This window comes from Mustelus asterias, unplaced genomic scaffold (genome assembly GCF_964213995.1).
Source record: "Mustelus asterias unplaced genomic scaffold, sMusAst1.hap1.1 HAP1_SCAFFOLD_757, whole genome shotgun sequence".
Classification (NCBI taxonomy): domain Eukaryota; kingdom Metazoa; phylum Chordata; class Chondrichthyes; order Carcharhiniformes; family Triakidae; genus Mustelus; species Mustelus asterias.
Window position 1 is genome coordinate 146839 of NW_027590705.1, and position 21097 is coordinate 167935.

General features: G+C 51.6%; 1 protein-coding gene and 1 pseudogene across 2 annotated transcripts in view; one reads left to right on the plus strand and one right to left on the minus strand.

The window, feature by feature from the left end:
- LOC144487371 (deaminated glutathione amidase-like) overlaps positions 1-2878 on the minus strand; it is a 127664-nt pseudogene extending 124786 nt beyond the window's left edge. Inside the window, exon 1 of the transcript XR_013496402.1 lies at positions 2790-2878. The product of XR_013496402.1 is annotated as a deaminated glutathione amidase-like (transcript). The remainder of the gene's footprint in view (positions 1-2789) is intronic.
- Positions 2879-3285: 407 nt separating this feature from the next.
- On the plus strand, positions 3286-9182 carry LOC144487372 (prefoldin subunit 2-like). Its single transcript, XM_078205459.1, has 3 exons — positions 3286-3473; positions 7953-8076; positions 8783-9182. Exons 1-3 carry the CDS (start codon positions 3298-3300, stop codon positions 8948-8950), a joined length of 468 nt encoding a protein of 155 aa, XP_078061585.1. The 5' UTR covers positions 3286-3297; the 3' UTR covers positions 8951-9182.
- Positions 9183-21097: the final 11915 nt, after the last annotated feature.

Genomic DNA, 21097 nt, shown 5'->3' on the forward strand with positions numbered 1-21097 from the left:
AGTACTTCCTTGCACTTATATTTTATACTGCAACTGATGAAAGCAAGTGTCCTATTTGGGGCTGGTAAAAGTAGGGAATATCCTAAGATATTCTATAAGTATATATCAAAGGGAAGAGGATAACCAAGGAAGGAGTAGGGCCCATTAGGGACCAAGTGGGCAATCTGTGAGTGGAATCAGAGGAATTGGTAGAGTGTTGAATGAATACTTCACATTGGGTCTTCAACTAAGTGAATGAAGACAAAGGTATGGAGCTCAGAGAGAGACTGTGAGGTTCTTCAGCACACTGATATAGGGAAGGACAAGGTATTGGAGGTGTTGGCACCCTGAAAAGTGGATAAATCTCCAGATCCAGATGAATTTTGTCCCAGGCTGCTGTGGGAGACAAGGGGAGGAGATTGCAGAGGCTCTGACCCAAATTTTCAATTTCTCTCTGGCCACAGGGGAGATGCCAGAGGACTGGAGAACAGCTAATGTGGTTCTGCTATTTAAGAAGCGTTGGAGAGATAAACCCGGGAACTGCAGACCAGTGAGGCCCACGTCAGTGGTAGTGAAACTATTGGAGAAAGTTCTGAAAGAGGGAATCTATCTCCATGTGCAGAGGTAAGGCTTGATCAGGGAGAGTCAGCATGGCTTTGACAGAGGGAAATCATGCCTAACTAATTGGATTGAATTTTTTGAGGAGGTGACCAGGTGTGTAGATGAGGGTGGCGCAGTTGATGTAGTTTAAATGGATTTCAGCGAAGTCTTTGACAAGGTCCCACATGGGAGACATGTAAAGGAGATAAATAAATTCATATGGGATACAGGGTAATTTGATAAACCGGATTCAAAATTGGTTCAGTTGTAGGAGACAGAGGATGATGACAGAGGGCTGTCTGAGTTACTGTAAGAAGTTTGACAACACCAGGTTAAAGTCCAATAGGTTTATTTGGTAGCAAATGCCACTAGCTTTGTTAGTGTTGTTAGACTTGCTACCAAATAGACCTGTTGGGCTTTAACCTGGTGTTGTTAGACTTCTTACTGTGTTTACCCCAGTCCAACGCCGGCATCTCCACATCTTAGTTACTGGAAGCCAGTGTTCAGTGCCGTACCAATGTCAGTCCCCTATTATTCGTCATTTATATAAATGACATTGATGACTGTGGGGGGGCAGGATTAACAAGTTTGCAGATGACACAAAGTTTGGATGGGTGATTAACAGTGAGGCAGAGTATCTTGGGCTACAGGAAGATATAGACGGAATGGTCAAATGGGCAGATAAGTGGCAGATAGAATTTAACCCTGAACAGTGTGAGGTCCTCAGTGAATGGCAGGACGCACCCACGGGGCGGGGCTCCGGTATCAGGAGGGGGTGGGGCACTGGGCGGGGATCCGGTATCAGGAGGGGGCAGGGCATCAGGCGGGGCTCCGGTATCAGGAGGGGACGGGGCACTGGGCGGGGCTCCGGTACCAGGAGGAGGCGGGGCACTGGTCGGGGCTCCGGTATCAGGAGGGGGCGGGGCTCCGGTACCAGGAGGGGGCGGAGAACTGGGTGGGGCTCCGGTACCAGGAGGGGGCGGAGAACTGGGCGAGGCCCCAGTACCAGGAGGAGGCGGGGCACTGGGCGGGGCTCCGGTATCAGGAGGGGGTGGGGCACTGGGCAGGGCTCTGGTATCAGGAGGAGGCGGGGCACTGGGCTGGGCTCCGGTATCAGGAAGGGGTGGAGAACTGGGCGGGGCTTTGGTAACAGGAGGGGGCGGGGCACTGGGCAGGGCTCCGGTATCAGGAGGGGGCGGAGAACTGGGTGGGGCTTCGGTAACAAGAGGAGGTGGGGCTCTGGGCGGGGCTCTGGTATCAGGAGGGGGCGGCGCTCTCGTATCAGGAGGGGGCGGGGCTCTGGGCGGGGCTCCGGTAACAGGTGGAGGTGGGACTCTGGGCGGGGCTCTGGTATCAGGAGGGGGCGGGGCTCTGGGCGGGGCTCTCGTATCAGGAGGGGGCGGGGCTCTGTGCGGGGCTCCGGTATCAGGAGGGGGTGGGGCTCTGGGCGGGGCTCCGGTATCAGGAGGGGCAGGGCTCTGGGCGGGGCTCCAGTATCAGGAGGGGGCGGGGCTCTGGGTGGGACAGTGGGCGGGGCTCCGGTATCAGGAGGTGGCAGGTCTCTGGGCGGGGCTCCAGTATCAGGAGGGGGCGGGGCACTGGGCGGGGCTCCAGTTTCAGGAGGGGGCGGTGCTCTGGGTGGGACACTGGGCAGAGCTCCGGTATCAGGAGGGGGTGGCGCACTGGGCGGGGCTCCGGTATCAGGAGGGGGTGGGGCACTGGGCGGGGCTCCAGTATCAGGAGGGGGTGGGGCACTGGGCGGGGCTCCAGTTTCAGGAGGGGGCGGTGCTCTGGGTGGGGCACTGGGCAGGGCTCCGGTATCAGGAGGGGGTGGGGCACTGGGCGGGGCTCCAGTATCAGGAGGGGGTGGGGCACTGGGCGGGGCTCCGGTATGAGGAGGGGGCGGGGCTCTGGGCGGGGCTCCGGTTTCAGGAGGGGGCGGGGCACTGGTATCAGGAGGGGGCGGGGCACTGGGCGGATGTTTTGAATATGCAGATATGAGGTGATCAGGCGGCCGCTTTGATTGGCTGCCGCTGAGGATTAATTAGCATACGGTAGGCCCCGCCTCCAGTTTGCGTGGCGGTTGATAGGAAACGTCATGACGTATTCGCTCTGACAACGGAGCCAGGCGAAAGGGAAACGGTTTTAAAGACATAAATAAATCAGCTGGACGGGGGCATGACTCAAATTAATAAAGAAACATAAAATACCGCGCTGCTGCCCCGGAGCCTCCTGTGAGAAACAAGCGCAGCATCCAACCCCTGTGGGTGCCGCCCGGAAACCCCGCGCACCCGGGGTCCTCACACATGGGGCTGTCCAACCAGCGCGCCTGTCCCCGGGCCGGGGGACAAAACAACTAATCACATCAAAACCCGCAAAGCAAAGCGCGGTGTCAGCCGCCCAGCGCTTCAAACACATCCCCCCGAGGCCGAACTAAAGTAATAAACAGAAAGGGGGCAGAGGCGGTCCAGCTGCCCATTGAGCCGCCTGCAGCGCGCCTGATTCCCATGCGGGTGAATTGTGCGGCGGGACAATGGCAGGTTAATATTGCAGGGGGAAGCAGGCCCGGGCATCGCGGCGGTGTGTTTGGGGTAGGGGGGGGGGAGGTGGACCCCGGTGCCGGTTGTTAGACAGGACCCCGCAGGCGCTGTGCTCGGACACCTGTGCTCGGGTATAAAAGCGGGCGGGGGGGGCGGGGCCGGGCGCAGTGGCCGCGGGATGGAGAGTGCGGCCGCAGTGGGAGTGGGCTGCGTGCCGGCGGCGCGGGGAAACCAGGCCCAGGCCTCCCCTCTCACCCCCGAACAAGTGCTGGCCGGCTTCAACAAACTGCGGCAGGAGCAGCGCAGTCTGGCCGGGAAAGGGGCCGAGCTGGAGCAGGAGGTGGCGGAGCACGGGTAATGGGGGTTTGATGTCCCCGTGCAGGGTGTAATTTAAATAAGGAATCTTAGGAGGGAGAGTTTTGGCAGGTGATTTGTCTGTTGCTGCGCCCGGGGGAAATGCAAGGATATAAATTTGACTGAACAATTTCTACTGCAGGTGAAGAGTGCTGGCTTCTCATCATCAAATCTGGCGGGGATGTTGCTATGGAGGAAGCACCTCTGGCTTCCACATCCCCCCCCCCCCCCCCCCTGGGTAATTGAAAGGAGGCTGACCGTCTCCAACACACTCTTCCTTTGGGTCTGACAGAAAGGTCAGGGCTGCTGTAGATGTTGTCCCACCCTGTCCTGTTTTTATCAATGACTGGTTCTGCACAGCGAAAGGTTGCCAGTTTCAGATCTGGTGGCACAGCGGTCAGCACCGCTTCTTCACGGCACCAGTGCCTGTGTGGAGTCTGCACGTTCTCCCCGTGCCTGTGTGGGTTTCCTCCGGGTGCTCTGGTTTCTTCCCGCAGTCTGAAAGATGTGCGGGTTAGGTGCATTGGCCGTGCTAAATTCTCCCTTAGTGTATCCGAACAGGTGCTGGAGAATGGGGACAGTTACATGGGTAAGATGGGTTTGGAGGGTTGGGGCCAAATGTGGGCAATTGGGACTACAGGGTTTAAAAAAAGGGGTGGCATGGGCAAGTTGGGCCGAAGGGCCTGTTTCCATGCTGTAAACCTCTGACTCTACTGGAGTGTGGCGACTATGGAATTTTCACAGTAACTTCATTGCAGTTTTAATGTAAGCCTACTTGTGACTAATAAATAAACTTTTTTTTTTAAAAAGGGGGTCAAGTACATTGGCTGATCAAATCAAACATCAAGTTTCCTTTTGTTGTTCATGATGGGCGGAGCAGACAGTTTGCAAAACATCTACATTTGGATGTGATTCTGCGATTGGGCAGCACTGGCTGAGCAACCCTGTGTGCGCTAACAGCCAGTTGAAGATGATCAGTTCATGACGTGGTTGTTATGCTTGGTTGAAGTGACATCCGTTTACACGCAGGGATCATTGTCTGCAAACAAAAGGGATGTGTCCAAGTCTTCAGTGTTTTATTGAGCTGGCAGCTTGGGGAAACTACAGTTCTCCGTCCTGGTCCTTGCTTCTTGGCAGCACCGTGACCGGATCAGTCGTCTTGCCAGCTAAGCGGAATGTTCTTCTCCTGCAGTACAAATTGTTGCATTCATTTGTAATTCTTGTATTTATCCTAATGAGTGTAAGTCGAAAAGCTTCAACAACCTGACTCTCCTCTCCCACAATATGAAACCAGAATTGACCGCCTTGCTCCTTGTTGGAATTGAATTGATGCAATGCTGCACGTAGGAATTAATGCTTCCCCCATGCATCAATTAAATATGAATTATGCAATCCTATGTGCAGGGATGTGTTTGGTTGTGAGCTCTGAAATTCCCTCCCCAAATCCCCCCCTCTACTTTGCTTTCCTCTGAAGTGAGGCAGTCTCCATGTGTAGCAAATGCCCACAAGTGTAGTTATATCTCACATGGTTTGATACAATCAAGTAGCAGTTAAAATTCAACCGCATTATTGTCAGTCTGGAGTCACGTGTAGGCCGGGGGGCGGGGGGGGGGGGGGTGCAAATGGGTTTAGAAATACTTCCTTTTAAGATATTCCTTAAACCTGTTTGACCAAGCTTTTGCTCACCTGATTTAACATCCCCATGGTGGTAGTTCTGCCACAGCTTGATCCAACCAAATGGCAGTTAAAATTCAACCGCATCAATGTAACTGGTCTGGAGTCACGTGTAGGCTAGGTTGGTTCACTAGTGTCCTCCAGGGATGTATATTTGTCCCCTCCCTCCCCCCCAGGCCTACACGTGACTCCAGACTGACAATAATGCGGTTGAATTTTAACTGCTCCTTGGTTGTATCAAGCCATCTCAGATATAACTACACTTGTGGACATTTGCGACACATGGAGACTGCCTCACTTCAAGGACAGCTTTCCACCCCTCAGAGCAATTGGGGATGGGTAACAAATGCTGGTCTAGCCACCCAGACGAGAATCCGTACAGTACAGGTGAGGCCATTCAGCCCATCGAGCCTACACTGGCAACAATCCCACCTAGGTCCTATCCCCATAACCCAAGGGGATTACCCTGCTAATTCCCTTGACACTAATGGGAAACTGGCCATGGCCAATCCACATCTTTGGACTGGGAGGAAAACCGGAGCACCCAGAGGCAACCCACACAGACACGGGGAGAATGTGCAGTCTCCACACACAGTGACCCAAGACCGGAATTGAACCTGGGTCCCTGGTACTGAGGCAGCAGTGCTAACCACTGTGCCACCATGCTGCCCTTGAATGAATGAATCAATCCAGCCCCCCCCCCCCCCCCTCCAGTTTTGGGAGGAATTAGTTACGTGTTGTAGTTCGCAGTGTTTGATTGACTATTTCATCCGCTAAATGTTAGTGAAACAGTAAGATTTAATCGATGAAGTAAGGGTTGGTTGGCAGGAATTAATGAGCAAGTCCATGTGTGTTCATTAACTGCTCAGTAGTTCGATCATTCACTAATGGATCTTATTGAAACATATAAGATGATTAGAGGTTTAGATAGGGTGGATAGTGATAGCCTTTTTCCTCTGATGGAGAAATCCAGCACGAGGGGGCATGGCTTTAAATTGAGGGGGGGTAGTTATAGAACCGATGTCATGGGTAGGTTCTTTACCCAGAGGGTGGTGAGGGATTGGAATGCCCTGCCAGCATCAGTAGTAAATGCGCCTAGTTTGGGGGCGTTTAAGAGATCCGTAGATAGGTTCATGGACGAAAAGAAATTGGTTTAGGTTGGAGGGTCACAGTTTTTTTTTTTAACTGGTCGGTGCAACATCGTGGGCCGAAGGGCCTGTTCTGCGCTGTAATGTTCTATGTTCTATGAAGACTGTATCCTCATTAATACCTTCTTCGAAACCTGGTCCCATTCTGCAGCTCATTAGACTCCTACAGTGCAGAAGGAGGCCATTGGCCCATTGAACCTGCAACGACCACAATCCCACCCAGGCCCTATCCCCATAACCCCATGTATTTACCCGACATTAAGGGGCAATCTAACATGGCCAATCCACCTAACCTGCACATCTTTGGACTGTGGGAGGAAACTGGAGGAAACCCACAGGGAGAACGTGCAAGCTCCACACAGACAGTGACCCAAGGCTGGAATCGAACCCGAGGCCTTGGTGCTGTGAGGCAGCAGTGCTAACCACTGTGCCACCATTGCTGCCCCTGGCCGCATCCATCATAAACACCTGTCCACGCCTCTGAAATGGTCGTCTAGTTCTGCCCCAAGTCTGAGATCCTTCAAATCTCTTCTCTCCCCCCACCCCCTCCACTTCTGTAATCTCCTCCATTTCAGGCTTCGTGGCCTCCCCTGATGTTCATCTCTTCAGTTTTTCAGCTGTATGAACCTTGAACTCTGACCTTCCCTCCCTAAAACTCTCCCAACTGCTCTTCCTGCAAGAAGTTCCTTGAAGCTTGCCTCTGACTGAGATTTTCGGTCAAATAAAGGTCCATGTCAGCTGGAATAAAAAGATTTGGCCCCCAGCTATCAAATTGTGTCCAGTTCTGGCCTCCGCACCTCAGGAAGAATGTCAAGGCTTTGAAGGGAGATCTTCCAAAGTCAGGAAAGGTTTGGATGGAGTGATTGAGGAGAAAGTGTTTCCAGTGACAGGAGGGTGGGTTACCAGAGAAACACAGATTGAAGAGAATCGGTAAAGAACCAGAGAGGAGGGTGAGGAAAAATGTTTTTACACCGAGTTGTGATCTGGAAGGCGCTGCCTGAAAGAGCAGGGAGATGGGGGAAACATAACTAGGAGCAGGAGTAGGCCATCGAGCCTGCCCCGCCATTCAATAATATCATGGCTGATCTTTTCATGGACTCAGCTCCACTTACCCGCCCGCTCACCATAACCCTTAATTCCTTTACTGTTCAAAAATGTATCTATTCTTGCCTTAAAAACATTCAATGAGGTAGCCTCAACTGCTTCACTGGGCAGGGAATTCCACAGATTCACAACTCCTTTGCGTGAAGAAGTTTCTCCCCAACTCAGTCCTAAACCTGCTCCCCCTTATTTTGAGGCCATGTCCCCTAGTTCTAGTTTCACCCGCCAGTGGAAACAACTTCCTTGCTTCTATCTTATCTATTCCCTTCATAATCTTATGTTTCTATAAGATCCACCCTCATTCTTCTCCAATGAGTGTAGTCCCAGTCTACTCAGTCTCTCCTCATAAGCCAACCCTCTCCACTCCGGAATCAACCTAGTGAATCTCCTCTGCACCCCCTCCAGTGCCAGTATATCCTGCAGTAGGGAATGGGGTGAATTAGATTTCACTGTCTGAGCTTGTAAAAGCGCAGTGAGGTCACTTCCTGTGGTGATGATCCATGCTGTGAGGACGATGTAGTTGTATTTTACAGCTGTGTTCCTCTCCCTGCCCCAGGCTTGTGATTGACACACTGACAGAGGTTGATCCTGGCCGCAAGTGTTTCCGGATGGTTGGAGGAGTGCTGGTGGAGAGGACAGTGCGAGAGGTTCTGCCTGCTCTCGAGAGTAACAAACAGCAGGTATGTGATCGCGAGAGAGGGGGGTCTCTCACAAGGGCTTCCATCTGTCACATCAAATTCAGTACCGAGGGAGCGTCACGCTGTCGGGGGGCGGAGGATCGGTGCTGAGGGGGCACTGCGCTGTGTGGGGTGGGGTGGGGGGAGGAGAGAGTCGGTGCTGAGGGAGCGCCGCACTGTCGGGGGGCGAAGGATCGGTGCTGAGGGCACTGCGCTGTGTGGGGTGGGGGAGAGGAGAGGAGAGAGAGAGGAGAGAGTCGGTGCTGAGGGAGCGCCGCACTGTCGGGGGTGGATAGAAGGGGGTCGGCGTTAAGAGGGTGCCGTGCTGTCGGGGGGAGGGGGGGGGCTATGCAGGGAGGGTCGGAGCTGAGGGAGCGCCGTGCTGTGGGGGGGTCAAGAGGGTGCTGTGCTGTTGGGGGGGGGGGGGGGGGGGGGGTTGGTGCTGAGGGGGTGCTGCACTGTCGGGGGGGGTCAGTACTGAGGGAGCACTGCGCTGTTGGGGTCAGTGCTGAGGGGCACCATACTGTTGGGGGGGCGGGGGGGGGTCGGTGCTGAAGGGGTGGGTCAGCGCCGCGCTGTCGGGGGGTTCAACGGTAGGTGAACCCGATGCATTATAACATAGCTGAATACACTGAGATCTTAAAACTGTTGTATAATTTATATTGATCCTTATTATTGTCTCCCTCTTTCCTCCCCCACTCCTCCCAAGCTGGTAAAGCTGATCGAGACACTGAATGCCCAGATGCAGAGTAAAGGCCGTGAGCTGAATGAATACCGGGAAAAGTACAACATCCGGCTGATGAACGAGGATGAGAAGGCGGCTCGAGAGGGCGAGTCTCGCTCCCGAGCTGGTGGAACGGGCGTGCTGGTGTCCTAGGTGGGTGGGAGTGAGGGGATAATGGTGCCTCCAGGAAGGACGCAGTACAGACCACCCCCCTGTCACTCACCACCTCTCTGCTGAGTGTGACTGAAGAGTGATGAAATTTGGTGGCTGTTTGGGGTTGGTCATTGCGTGGCATTTCTCCGGGGCTTTGAGGGCTCCTGTGTGTATTTTTTTTATTCAGTTGTGTTTCTATTGTTAACCGATGATTAAACTGATGTGACTGTGAGTGAGGATTCTGGGCTCTTTCTGATTCCTTTCCTTCGTCAGTGTGATCCTGTCTCAGTCTTCAGTTACTTTCACCCTCATGCATTTTCCTCACCATTGTAGAATAGAGGGGAGGAGGCCATTCAGCTCGTTGTTGTGCTAACTCTTTTTGCCAGTGATCTGATTAATCCCCCTCGCTCTTTCCCCCATCTCCCTGCCCGTTCTCCCCTTCATGTCTTTCTCCAACTCCCCTATTTGCAAGTTGCTGTTGAATCTGCTTCCACCGCCCTTTCAGGCGGCACCTTCCAGATCACAACTCACTGAGTATAAACATTCCTCCTCTCTGGTTCTTTACCGATTCTCTTCCATCTGTGGTAACCCACCCTCCTGTCACTGGAAACATGTTCTCCTCATTCACTCCATCCAAACACATCCTGATTTTGAATGCCTTGATTCAATTCCCCCCCCCCCTAACCTGCTCTGTGGAGAAAATCCCCGCTTCTCCCAGTCTCCTTGCATCGATTGGAAAAACCTCATTCTTTAGAACCATTCCGGTAAATCTTCCTCCTCACCCTCTGAGGCTTCAACATTCGTCCTAAAGTGCAGGGCCCAGAATTGGACCATTCTTCCAGCTGAGGTCACGCCTGTGTTTTAGACGGAGCCTGTTGCTTTGAACGTTTATGGTTTCCACGTTGACCCCTCCATTAGAATGCACCTGTGCCATTAGCCTCCCTTGCCACTTTTTTCCCTGACCTTCTCCCACAGCCACGAGATGAATCATCTCTCCCTCTTCCTGTGCAACTCTCTCAGGAGGGGCTGAATGGCATTCACCTGCAACAAGATTGTTGGGCTTCTGTTCTATTTGTGGGATGTTTGTTCTGGTTAGGCCAGCATTCGTTCCCCATCCCTACCTGTTCCTTGAGAAGGTGATGGTGAGCTGCCTTCTTGGACCGCTGCAGTCCCTGTGGTGTAGGTACACCCACAGTGCTGTTAGGGAGGGAGTTCCTGGATTTTGACCCAGCGACAGTGAAGGAACGGCGATACATTTCCCAGTCAGGATGGTGAGTGACTTGGAGGGGAATCTCCAGGTGGTGGTGTTCCCAGGTATCTGCTGCTCTTGTCCTTCTAGAAGGTAGTGGTCGTGGGTTTGGAAGGTGCTGCCTAAGGAACCTTGGTGAGTTGCTGCAGTGCATCTTGTAGATGGTACACACGGCTGTCACTGTGTGTCGGTGGTGGAGGGAGTGAATGTTTGTGGATGGGGCAACAATCAAGCGGGTTGCTTTATCCTGGATGGTGTCGAGCTTTGAGACTGGAGCTGCACCCATCCAGACAAGTGGAGAGTGGAATGCCTCAATCCCAGGATAAGGGATCGATCATTTCTGAGTGAGATATGGGGGATAATTTCTTCCTTCAGAGGGTTGTGAATCTTTGGAATTCAGAGAACTGTGCGTATTCAAAACGGACAATACATTTTTAGAGTTTGATAGGGGGGAATTAAGTCAGGATGTTGGAGTTGAACAGAGGGTCTCATCCTCAGAGGGTTGGACAGGGGAAATGGGTATATGCTGAGGATGTTCCCACTTGTGGGGGATCTGTCTTTGTCAAGACAGACAAAGGATTTTTTCATCTTTGGAATTCTCTCCCTCAGAGCAGTAAGGGAGTCGAGAGTTAAGGACGGGAGGCATAGACAGGAAAATGGAGCTAAGGTCACAATTGGATCAGGCATGCTCTTATCAAATGGTGGAGACAGGCCTGGTGTTCCATCAGCTCCAAGATTTCTGATGCAACAGCAATGGAAGGCTGGTTTACAAAAATCATGCACTCAAGCATGCGATGTAGGAGCTCTGTGGGATTTTATTTCTGCAGATTCCCCATCCCATGTTGCCTCATAACAGCTGACATCATGGCTTGGTGTCCAGAGTGTAGACCTCAGGGCAGCAGCTCCTGCCATCTCGCCCTCTGCCCCCGATAAGGCACAAACTCTCTCCCAACACCACAACACGGTGGCCAAACCGCTTCATCTCTGGGTCGCTGTTGGGTAGATGGAACCACATCCCTCCTGGGGGATCTGTGAAAGTACAACGCAGTTAGATAGAGTAAAGCTCCCTCTACACTGTCGCCATCAAACACTCCCAGGACAGGTGTTACAGGCTAATAGGCTGGAGGAAATAGATGTTCGGAGGGAGGATGTCCTGGCAGTTTTGAATAAACTGAAGGTCGATAAGTCCCCTGGGCCTGATGAAATATATCCTAGGATTCTTTGGGAGGCGAGGGATGAGATTGCAGAGCCTTTGGCTTTGATCCTTGGGTCCTCACTGTCCACGGGGTGGTGCCAGAGGACTGGAGAGTGGCGAATGTTGTTCCTCTGTTTAAGAAAGGGAATAGAAATGACCCTGGTAATTATAGACCGGTTAGTCTTACTTCGGTGGTTGGTAAATTGATGGAAAAGGTCCTTAGGGATGGGATTTACGACCATTTAGAAAGATGCGGATTAATCCAGGATAGTCAACACGGATTCGTGAAGGGCAAGTCATGCCTCACAAATTTGATTGAATTTTTTGAGGAGGTAACTAAGTGTGTTGATGAAGGTCGGGCAGTTGATGTCATATACATGGATTTTAGTAAGGCGTTTGATAAGGTCCCTCATGGTCGGCTTATGATGAAAGTAAGGAGGTGTGGGATAGAGGGAAAGTTGGCCGATTGGATAGGTAACTGGCTGTCTGATCGAAGACAGAGGGTGGTGGTGGATGGAAAATTTTCGGATTGGAGGCAGGTTGCTAGCGGAGTGCCGCAGGGATCAGTGCTTGGTCCTCTGCTCCTTGTGATTTTTATTAATGACTTAGAGGAGGGGGCTGAAGGGTGGATCAGTAAATTTGCTGATGACACCAAGATTGGTGGAGTAGTGGATGAGGTGGAGGGCTGTTGTAGGTTGCAGAGACATAGATAGGATGCAAAGCTGGGCTGAAAAATGGCAAATGGAGTTTAACCCTGATAAATGTGAGGTGATTCATTTTGGTAGGACTAATTTAAATGTGGATTACAGGGTCAAAGGTAGGGTTCTGAAGACTGGAGGAACAGAGAGATCTTGGGGTCCATATCCACAGATCTCTAAAGGTTGCCACTCAAGTGGATAGAGCTGTGAAGAAGGCCTATAGTGTGTTAGCTTTTATTAACAGGGGGTTGGAGTTTAAGAGCCGTGGGGTTATGCTGCAACTGTACAGGACCTTGGTGAGACCACATTTGGAATATTGTGTGCAGTTCTGGTCACCTCACTATAAGAAGGATGTGGAAGCATTGGAGAGAGTGCAGAGGAGATTTACCAGGATGCTGCCTGGTTTGGAGGGTAGGTCTTATGAGGAAAGGTGAGGGAGCAAGGGCTGTTCTCTCTGGAGCGGAGGAGGCTGAGGGGAAACTTAATAGAGGTTTATAAAATGATGAAGGAGATAGATAGAGTGAACGTTCAAAGACTATTTCCTCAGGTGGATGGAGCTATTACAAGGGGGCATAACTACAGGGTTCATGGTGGGAGATATAGGAAGGATATCAGAGGTAGGTTCTTTACGCAGAGAGTGGTTGGGGTGTGGAATGGACTGCCTGCAGTGATAGTGGAGTCAGACACTTTAGGAACATTTAAGCGGTTATTGGATAGGCACATGGAGCACACCAGGATGATAGGGAGTGGGATAGCTTGATCTTGGTTTCAGATAAAGCTTGGCACAACATCGTGGGCCGAAGGGCCTGTTCTGTGCTGTACTGTTCTATGTTCTCGGTACAGCACGGGGTTAGATACAGAGTAAAGCTCCCTCTACACTGTCCCCATCAAACACTCCCAGGACAGGGACAGCACGGGGTTAGATACAGAGTAAAGCTCCCTCTACACTGTCCCCATCAATCACTCCCAGGACAGGTACAGCATGGGGTTAGATACAGAGTAAAGCTCCCTCTACACTGTCCCCCATCAAACACTCCCAGGACAGGTACAGCACGGGATTTAGATACAGAGTAAAGCTCCCTCTACACTGTCCCCATCAAACACTCCCAGGACAGGTACAGCACGGGGTTAGATACAGAGTAAAGCTCCCTCTACACTGTCCCCATCAATCACTCCCAGGACAGGTACAGCATGGGGTTAGATACAGAGTAAAGCTCCCTCTACACTGTCCCCCATCAAACACTCCCAGGACAGGTACAGCACGGGGTTAGATACAGAGTAAAGCTCCCTGTACACTGTCCCCATCAAACACTCCCAGGACAGGTACAGCATGGGGTTAGATACAGAGTAAAGCTCCCTCTACATTTTAGCCCAGCGCATGTTGTAACATACGTGTATCATAGATGAAGAGATCATTGCAGATGGTGTCTGTGGCCTTGTTGAAACACTCTCCCCCGTACAGTACAGCGAAGGGACCGACGCAGGTCATGGAGTGGTGACGCAGGGCTCCTGGGCTTCGGGGTGAAGCTATTCCTGATGTAATGAGAGCTCTGAGATGCTCCTCGAGTCGGGGGACTGGCGCAGGGTCTGGCTGCTCAGAGAAACAGGCAAGGTGAAACCACAATCTTTCTCCCTGTCACTCTCTCTACCCTGTCTCTTGCACTCTGCCTGACACTCACCCTCACATCCCCCTCTGTCCAGATCCCGACCACCTCGATCTCGGTTGAATTCCGGCCTCCAAACACCAGGAGTTCACGTGCTGAAGGCCTCTGGCCGTGCACCCGTGTCAGAATGGCAGTATGCCCTGATCTCGAGGCTGTGTGAGATTCACGTTCCTTGTACCTGGAATGGGACAGGAGCCATGCAGCAGGGTAAAGAAGGGCAAGTCTTTCAGATCTCCAGAGAGCCCCCAAAGTCCCAGTGCACAGTCTGATCCAAAACCCTGCCATTATACTGAATCTAGAATGATAAAAGGCACAAATGGGCCTCAGCCCATGTTGTCTCTGCTGACTATTCAGAGTTATCCAATTAGATCTGACAGCACCAGTGCAACCCGACTCCATTCCAATACAATCCTCACTCCGCTCCATTCAAATACAATCCTCACTCCGCTCCATTCCAATACAATCCTCACTCCACTCCATTCAAATACAATCCTCACTCCTCTCCATTCCAATACAATCGTCACTCCACTCCATTCCAATACAATCCTCACTCCACTCCATTCAAATACAATCCTCACTCCGCTCCATTCCAATACAATCCTCACTCCACTCCATTCAAATACAATCCTCACTCCGCTCCATTCAAATACAATCCTCACTCCACTCCATTCCAATACAATCCTCACTCCGCTCCATTCAAATACAATCCTCACTCCGCTCCATTCAAATACAATCCTCACTCCGCTCCATTCCAATACAATCCTCACTCCGCTCCATTCCAATACAATCCTCACTCCGCTCCATTCCAATACAATCCTCACTCCACTCCATTCAAATACAATCCTCACTCCGCTCCATTCCAATACAATCCTCACTCCACTCCATTCAAATACAATCCTCACTCCGCTCCATTCAAATACAATCCTCACTCCGCTCCATTCCAATACAATCCTCACTCCGCTCCATTCCAATACAATCCTCACTCCGCTCCATTCCAATACAATCCTCACTCCGCTCCATTCCAATACAATCCTCACTCCGCTCCATTCCAATACAATCCTCACTCCGCTCCATTCCAATACAATCCTCACTCCGCTCCATTCAAATACAATCCTCACTCCGCTCCATTCAAATACAACCCTCACTCCACTCCATTCCAATACAATCCTCACTCCATTCCAATACAATCCTCACTCCATTCCAATACAATCCTCACTCCATTCCAATACAATCCTCACTCCATTCCAATACAATCCTCACTCCACTCCATTCCAATACAATCCTCACTCCACTCCATTCCAATACAATCCTCACTCCACTCCATTCCAATACAATCCTCACTCCACTCCATTCCAATACAATCCTCACTCCACTCCATTCCAATACAATCCTCACTCCACTCCATTCCAATACAATCCTCACTCCACTCCATTCAAATACAATCCTCACTCCACTCCATTCAAATACAATCCTCACTCCACTCCATTCAAATACAATCCTCACTCCACTCCATTCAAATACAATCCTCACTCCACTCCATTCAAATACAATCCTCACTCCACTCCATTCAAATACAATCCTCACTCCACTCCATTCAAATACAATCCTCACTCCACTCCATTCAAATACAATCCTCACTCCACTCCATTCAAATACAATCCTCACTCCACTCCATTCAAATACAATCCTCACTCCACTCCATTCAAATACAATCCTCACTCCACTCCATTCAAATACAATCCTCACTCCACTCCATTCAAATACAATCCTCACTCCACTCCATTCAAATACAATCCTCACTCCACTCCATTCAAATACAATCCTCACTCCACTCCATTCAAATACAATCCTCACTCCACTCCATTCAAATACAATCCTCACTCCACTCCATTCAAATACAATCCTCACTCCACTCCATTCAAATACAATCCTCACTCCACTCCATTCAAATACAATCCTCACTCCACTCCATTCAAATACAATCCTCACTCCACTCCATTCCAATACAATCCTCACTCCACTCCATTCCAATACAATCCTCACTCCACTCCATTCCAATACAATCCTCACTCCACTCCATTCCAATACAATCCTCACTCCACTCCATTCCAATACAATCCTCACTCCACTCCATTCAAATACAATCCTCACCGGTGTCAAGGAGTGTTGAAGCCCGAGATATTACATTAGTGTCTCCCATCCTCCTCTAACCATTAAAAAGGCACTGAGGACAAGCAAGGTGAAAAGAAGGTGTGGTCTTGCCCTGCTGCAGGAGTACAGGACACAAGGGAAAGAGCTGATTGCTAAGTAGAGAGGTCGAGTCGGTATTTAATAATCATATCACTTGCAGTTTGAGGTAATGTCTGTGGTTTATAGTTTGTAAAGTCCATATTCGGCAGTGACGGGGAGCAGGAAAGAAGGGCTGTAGAAAACTGGATATAATCTGAAAAGAAACATCTTTCAAAAGTTTAATTTAAAGGGGTGAGACCTGGCAGGAGAGCTCCAAGCCACGGTCTGCTCGTTGTGCCATGTGGGAGACCGGGAACATTTCCAGTGCCTCAGGCCAACATATGTTCAGGAAGTGTCTCCAGCTGCAGCTACTGGAAGCCCATGTTTCGCAGCTGGAGCAGCCTCTGGGGAAACTGGAGCATCTGCGAGTCAGAGCATATCCTGGGTAGCACATAGAGAGAGGTGGTCACACTGCAGGCTCAGACTCCACAGGCAGGAAGGGAATGGGTGACCGCCAGGCAGAGCAGGTGAGCTAGGCAGGCAGTGCAGGTGAGCTAGGCAGGCAGTGCAGGTGAGCTAGGCAGGCAGTGCAGGTGAGCTAGGCAGGCAGTGCAGGTGAGCTAGGCAGGCAGTGCAGGTGAGCTAGGCAGGCAGTGCAGGTGAGCTAGGCAGGCAGTGCAGGTGAGCTAGGCAGGCAGTGCAGGTGAGCTAGGCAGGCAGAGCAGGTGAGCTAGGCAGGCAGAGCAGGTGAGCTAGGCAGGCAGAGCAGGTGAGCTAGGCAGGCAGTGCAGGTGAGCTAGGCAGGCAGTGCAGGTGAGCTAGGCAGGCAGTGCAGGTGAGCTAGGCAGGCAGTGCAGGTGAGCTAGGCAGGCAGTGCAGGTGAGCTAGGCAGGCAGTGCAGGTGAGCTAGGCAGGCAGTGCAGGTGAGCTAGGCAGGCAGTGCAGGTGAGCTAGGCAGGCAGAGCAGGTGAGCTAGGCAGGCAGTGCAGGTGAGCTAGGCAGGCAGAGCAGGTGAGCTAGGCAGGCAGAGCAGGTGAGCTAGGCAGGCAAAGCAGGTGAGCTAGGCAGGCAGTGCAGGTGAGCTAGGCAGGCAGAGCAGGTGAGCTAGGCAGGCAGAGCAGGTGAGCTAGGCAGGCAGAGCAGGTGAGCTAGGCAGGCAGAGCAGGTGAGCTCGGCAGGCAGAGCAGGTGAGCTCGGCAGGCAGAGCAGGTGAGCTCGGCAGGCAGAGCAGGTGAGCTCGGCAGGCAGTGCAGGTGAGCTCGGCAGGCAGAGCAGGTGAGCTCGGCAGGCAGAGCAGGTGAGCTCGGCAGGCAGAGCAGGTGAGCTCGGCAGGCAGAGCAGGTGAGCTCGGCAGGCAGAGCAGGTGAGCTAGGCAGGCAGAGCAGGTGAGCTAGGCAGGCAGAGCAGGTGAGCTAGGCAGGCAGAGCAGGTGAGCTAGGCAGGCAGTGCAGGTGAGCTAGGCAGGCAGTGCAGGTGAGCTAGGCAGGCAGAGCAGGTGAGCTAGGCAGGCAGAGCAGGTGAGCTAGGCAGGCAGAGCAGGTGAGCTAGGCAGGCAGTGCAGGTGAGCTAGGCAGGCAGAGCAGGTGAGCTAGGCAGGCAGAGCAGGAATCTCCTGTGGCCATTCCCCTGCAAAGCTGATGTACCATTTTGGATAGTGTTGAGAGGAATGGCCTTTCAGGGGAAAGCAGCAACAGCTCTGTTGCACCACGGTTGGTTCTGCTGCAGAGGGGAAGAGTAAAATGTGTGAGAATGCAATAATTATCGGGGATTCAATTGTAAGGGGAATAAACAGGCTTTTCTGTGGCCGCAAACGAGACTCCAGGATGGTAAGTTGCCTCCCTGGTGCTCGGGTCAAGGGTGTCTCGGAGCGGCTGCAGGACATTCTGAAAGGGGGGGGGGGTGAACGGTTGGTGGTTGTAATATACTTTGGTACAAACAACATCGTTTTTTTTAAAAAAAGGGATGAGGTCCCAAAAGCAGAATACAGGGAGCTAGGAAGCAAGCTGGAAAGTAGGACCTCAAAGGTAACGGTCTCAGGATTACTACCTGTGCCAGTGCTGGTGAGAATAGAAACGATGTAACTATACAAGACCCTCATCAGACCCCACTTGGAGTACTGTGCTCAGCTCTGGTCGCCTCATTACAGGAAGGATGTGGAAAAGATTCAAAGGGTGCAGAGGAGATTTACAAGGATGTTGCCTGGATTGAGTGGCATGCCTTATGAGGATAGGTTGAGGGAGCTCGGTCTTTTCTCCTTGGAGAGACGAAGGATGAGAGGAGACCTAATAGAGGTGTATAAGATGTTGAGAGGCATAGATCGGGTGGACTCTCAGAGGCTTTTTCCCAGGGTGGAAATGGCTGCTACGAGAGGACACAGGTTTAAGGTGCTGGGGGGTAGGTACAGGGGAAATGTTAGGGGGAAGTTTTTCACAGAGGGTGGTGGGCGAGTGGAATCGGCTGCCGTCAGTGGTGGTGGAGGCAAACTCAATAGGGTCTTTTAAGAGACTCCTGGATGAGTACATGGGACTTAATAGGATGGAGGGTTATAGGTAGGCCTAAAAGGTTGGGATATGTTCGGCACAACTTGTGGGCCGAAGGGCCTGTTTGTGCTGTAGTTTTTCTATGTTTCTATGATGTGGAGATGCTGGTGTTGGACTGGGGTAAATACAGTAAGAGTTTTAACAACACCAGGTTAAAGTCCAACAGGTTTATTTGGTAGCAAATGCCATTAGCTTTCAGAGCGCTGCTCCTTCGTCAGATGGAGTGGAAATCTGCTCTCAAACAGGGCACAGAGACACAAAATCAAGTGAAAGACAACATAAATCTCTTTAACCTGTGCTTAACGCTCCCTCCACCCACATTGTCTGTATCTTTAAGATCTGGCTGGTTGTAGAGATTCACATTCTAATCAGTATTCTGTAACTTGATTTTGTGTCTCTGTGCCCTGTTTGAGAGCAGATTTCCACTCCATCTGACGAAGGAGCAGCGCTCCGAAAGCTAATGGCATTTGCTACCAAATAAACCTGTTGGACTTTAACCTGGTGTTAAAACTCTTACTGAGAATAGAAACAGCAGGATACATAGGATGAATACGTGGGCTGAAAAGAAGGTGTGAGGGGGAGGGTTTAGATTCCTAGGGCATTGGGAGCGGTTCTGGGGAAGTGGGAACTGTACAGACTGGACGGGTTACACCTGGGCATGATCGGGGCTGATGTCCTCGGTGGGGGGAGGTGGATACTTGCCAGAGTGGTTGTGGAGGGTTTGAACTAAAATGGCAGGGGGATGGGAACCTTTGCAAGGTATCAGAGCAGGGGGAATTAAGAACAAGCGGAAAAGGCAGTAAGGAGAATAAGGAAAGTGATGGGCAGAGAAATCAGGGCCAGAGTTAGATACGGACCAAGTCAAAAATAGTAGGAAAGAGAAAAGAAATGTTAACAGTGCTCACCTGATGGTCTCATACCTGAATGCTCGGAGCATTCGAAACAAAATGGATGAGTTAGTTGCACAGATAGATGTAAAAGGGTATGATATAGTTGGCATTACGGAGACATGGCTCCAAGGTGACCAAAGACGGGAGCTAAACATTGAGGGTTATTCAGTGTTTAGGAAGGACAGACAGAACGGAAATGGGTTGGAGTTGCATTGCTGATCAAAGATGATATTGATACGATATTGAGGAAGTACATTAGCACAGATGATGTGGAATCTATGGGTTGAGTTAAGAAACACCAAGGTGCAAAAAACATTGGTGGGGGTGGTATACAGACCACCAAACTGTAGTGGTAAGAATGTGCAGGGCAGTGGGATTAGTTTGGGGATTGATACAGGACTACGGGGAGAGTGGGGCAGTGGGATTAGTTTGGGGATTGATACAGGGCTTTGGGGAGAGTGGGGCAGTGGGATTAGTTTGGGGATTGATACAGGGCTATGGGGAGAGTGGGGCAGTGGGATTAGTTTGGGGATTGATACAGGGCTATGGGGAGAGTGGGGCAGTGGGATTAGTTTGGGGATTGATACAGGACTACGGGGAGAGTGGGGCAGTGGGATTAGTTTGGGGATTGATACAGGACTACGGGGAGAGTGGGGCAGTGGGATTAGTTTGGGGATTGATACAGGACTACGGGGAGAGTGGGGCAGTGGGGTTAGTTTGGGGATTGATACAGGACTACGGGGAGAGTGGGGCAGTGGGATTAGTTTGGGGATTGATACAGGACTATGGGGAGAGTGGGGCAGTGGGATTAGTTTAGGGATTGAGACAGGCCTATGGGGAGAAAGGGGCAGTGGGGTTAGTTTGGGGTTTGATACAGGGCTACGGGGAGAGTGGGGCAGTGGGATTAGTTTGGGGATTTATTCAGGGCTATGGGGAGAGTGGGGCAGTGGGATTAGTTTAGGGATTGATACAGGGCTTTGGGGAGAGTGGGGCAGTGGGATTAGTTTGGGGATTTATTCAGGGCTATGGGGAGAGTGGGGCAGTGGGGTTAGTTTGGGGATTGATACAGGGCTATGGGGAGAGTGGGGCAGTGGGATTAGTTTGGGGATTGATACAGGACTACGGGGAGAGTGGGGCAGTGGGATTAGTTTGGGGATTGATACAGGACTATGGGAGAGTGGGGCAGTGGGATTAGTTCAGGGATTGATACAGGGCTATGGGGAGAGTGGGGCAGTGGGGTTAGTTTGGGGATTGATACAGGGCTTTGGGGAGAGTGGGGCAGTGGGATTAGTTTGGGGATTGATACAGGACTACGGGGAGAGTGGGGCAGTGGGATTAGTTTGGGGATTGATACAGGGCTATGGGGAGAGTGGGGCAGTGGGATTAGTTTAGGGATTGAGACAGGCCTATGGGGAGAGTGGGGCAGTGGGGTTAGTTTGGGGTTTGATACAGGACTACGGGGAGAGTGGGGCAGTGGGATTAGTTTGGGGATTGATACAGGACTATGGGGAGAGTGGGGCAGTGGGATTAGTTTGGGGATTGATACAGGACTACGGGGAGAGTGGGGCAGTGGGATTAGTTTGGGGATTGATACAGGACTATGGGGAGAGTGGGGCAGTGGGATTAGTTTAGGGATTGATACAGGGCTATGGGGAGAGTGGGGCAGTGGGATTAGTTTGGGG

What these genes read in the sequence shown, in the direction of transcription:
- LOC144487372 (XM_078205459.1), top strand. Translation starts at nt 3,298, where the DNA reads ATGGAGAGTGCGGCCGCAGTGGGAGTGGGCTGCGTGCCGGCGGCGCGG. An exon ending in CAGGAGGTGGCGGAGCACGG is followed by an intron (nt 3,474 to 7,952) that starts GTAATGGGGGTT and finishes TCCCTGCCCCAG; the next exon opens with GCTTGTGATTGACACACTGA. An exon ending in TCGAGAGTAACAAACAGCAG is followed by an intron (nt 8,077 to 8,782) that starts GTATGTGATCGC and finishes ACTCCTCCCAAG; the next exon opens with CTGGTAAAGCTGATCGAGAC.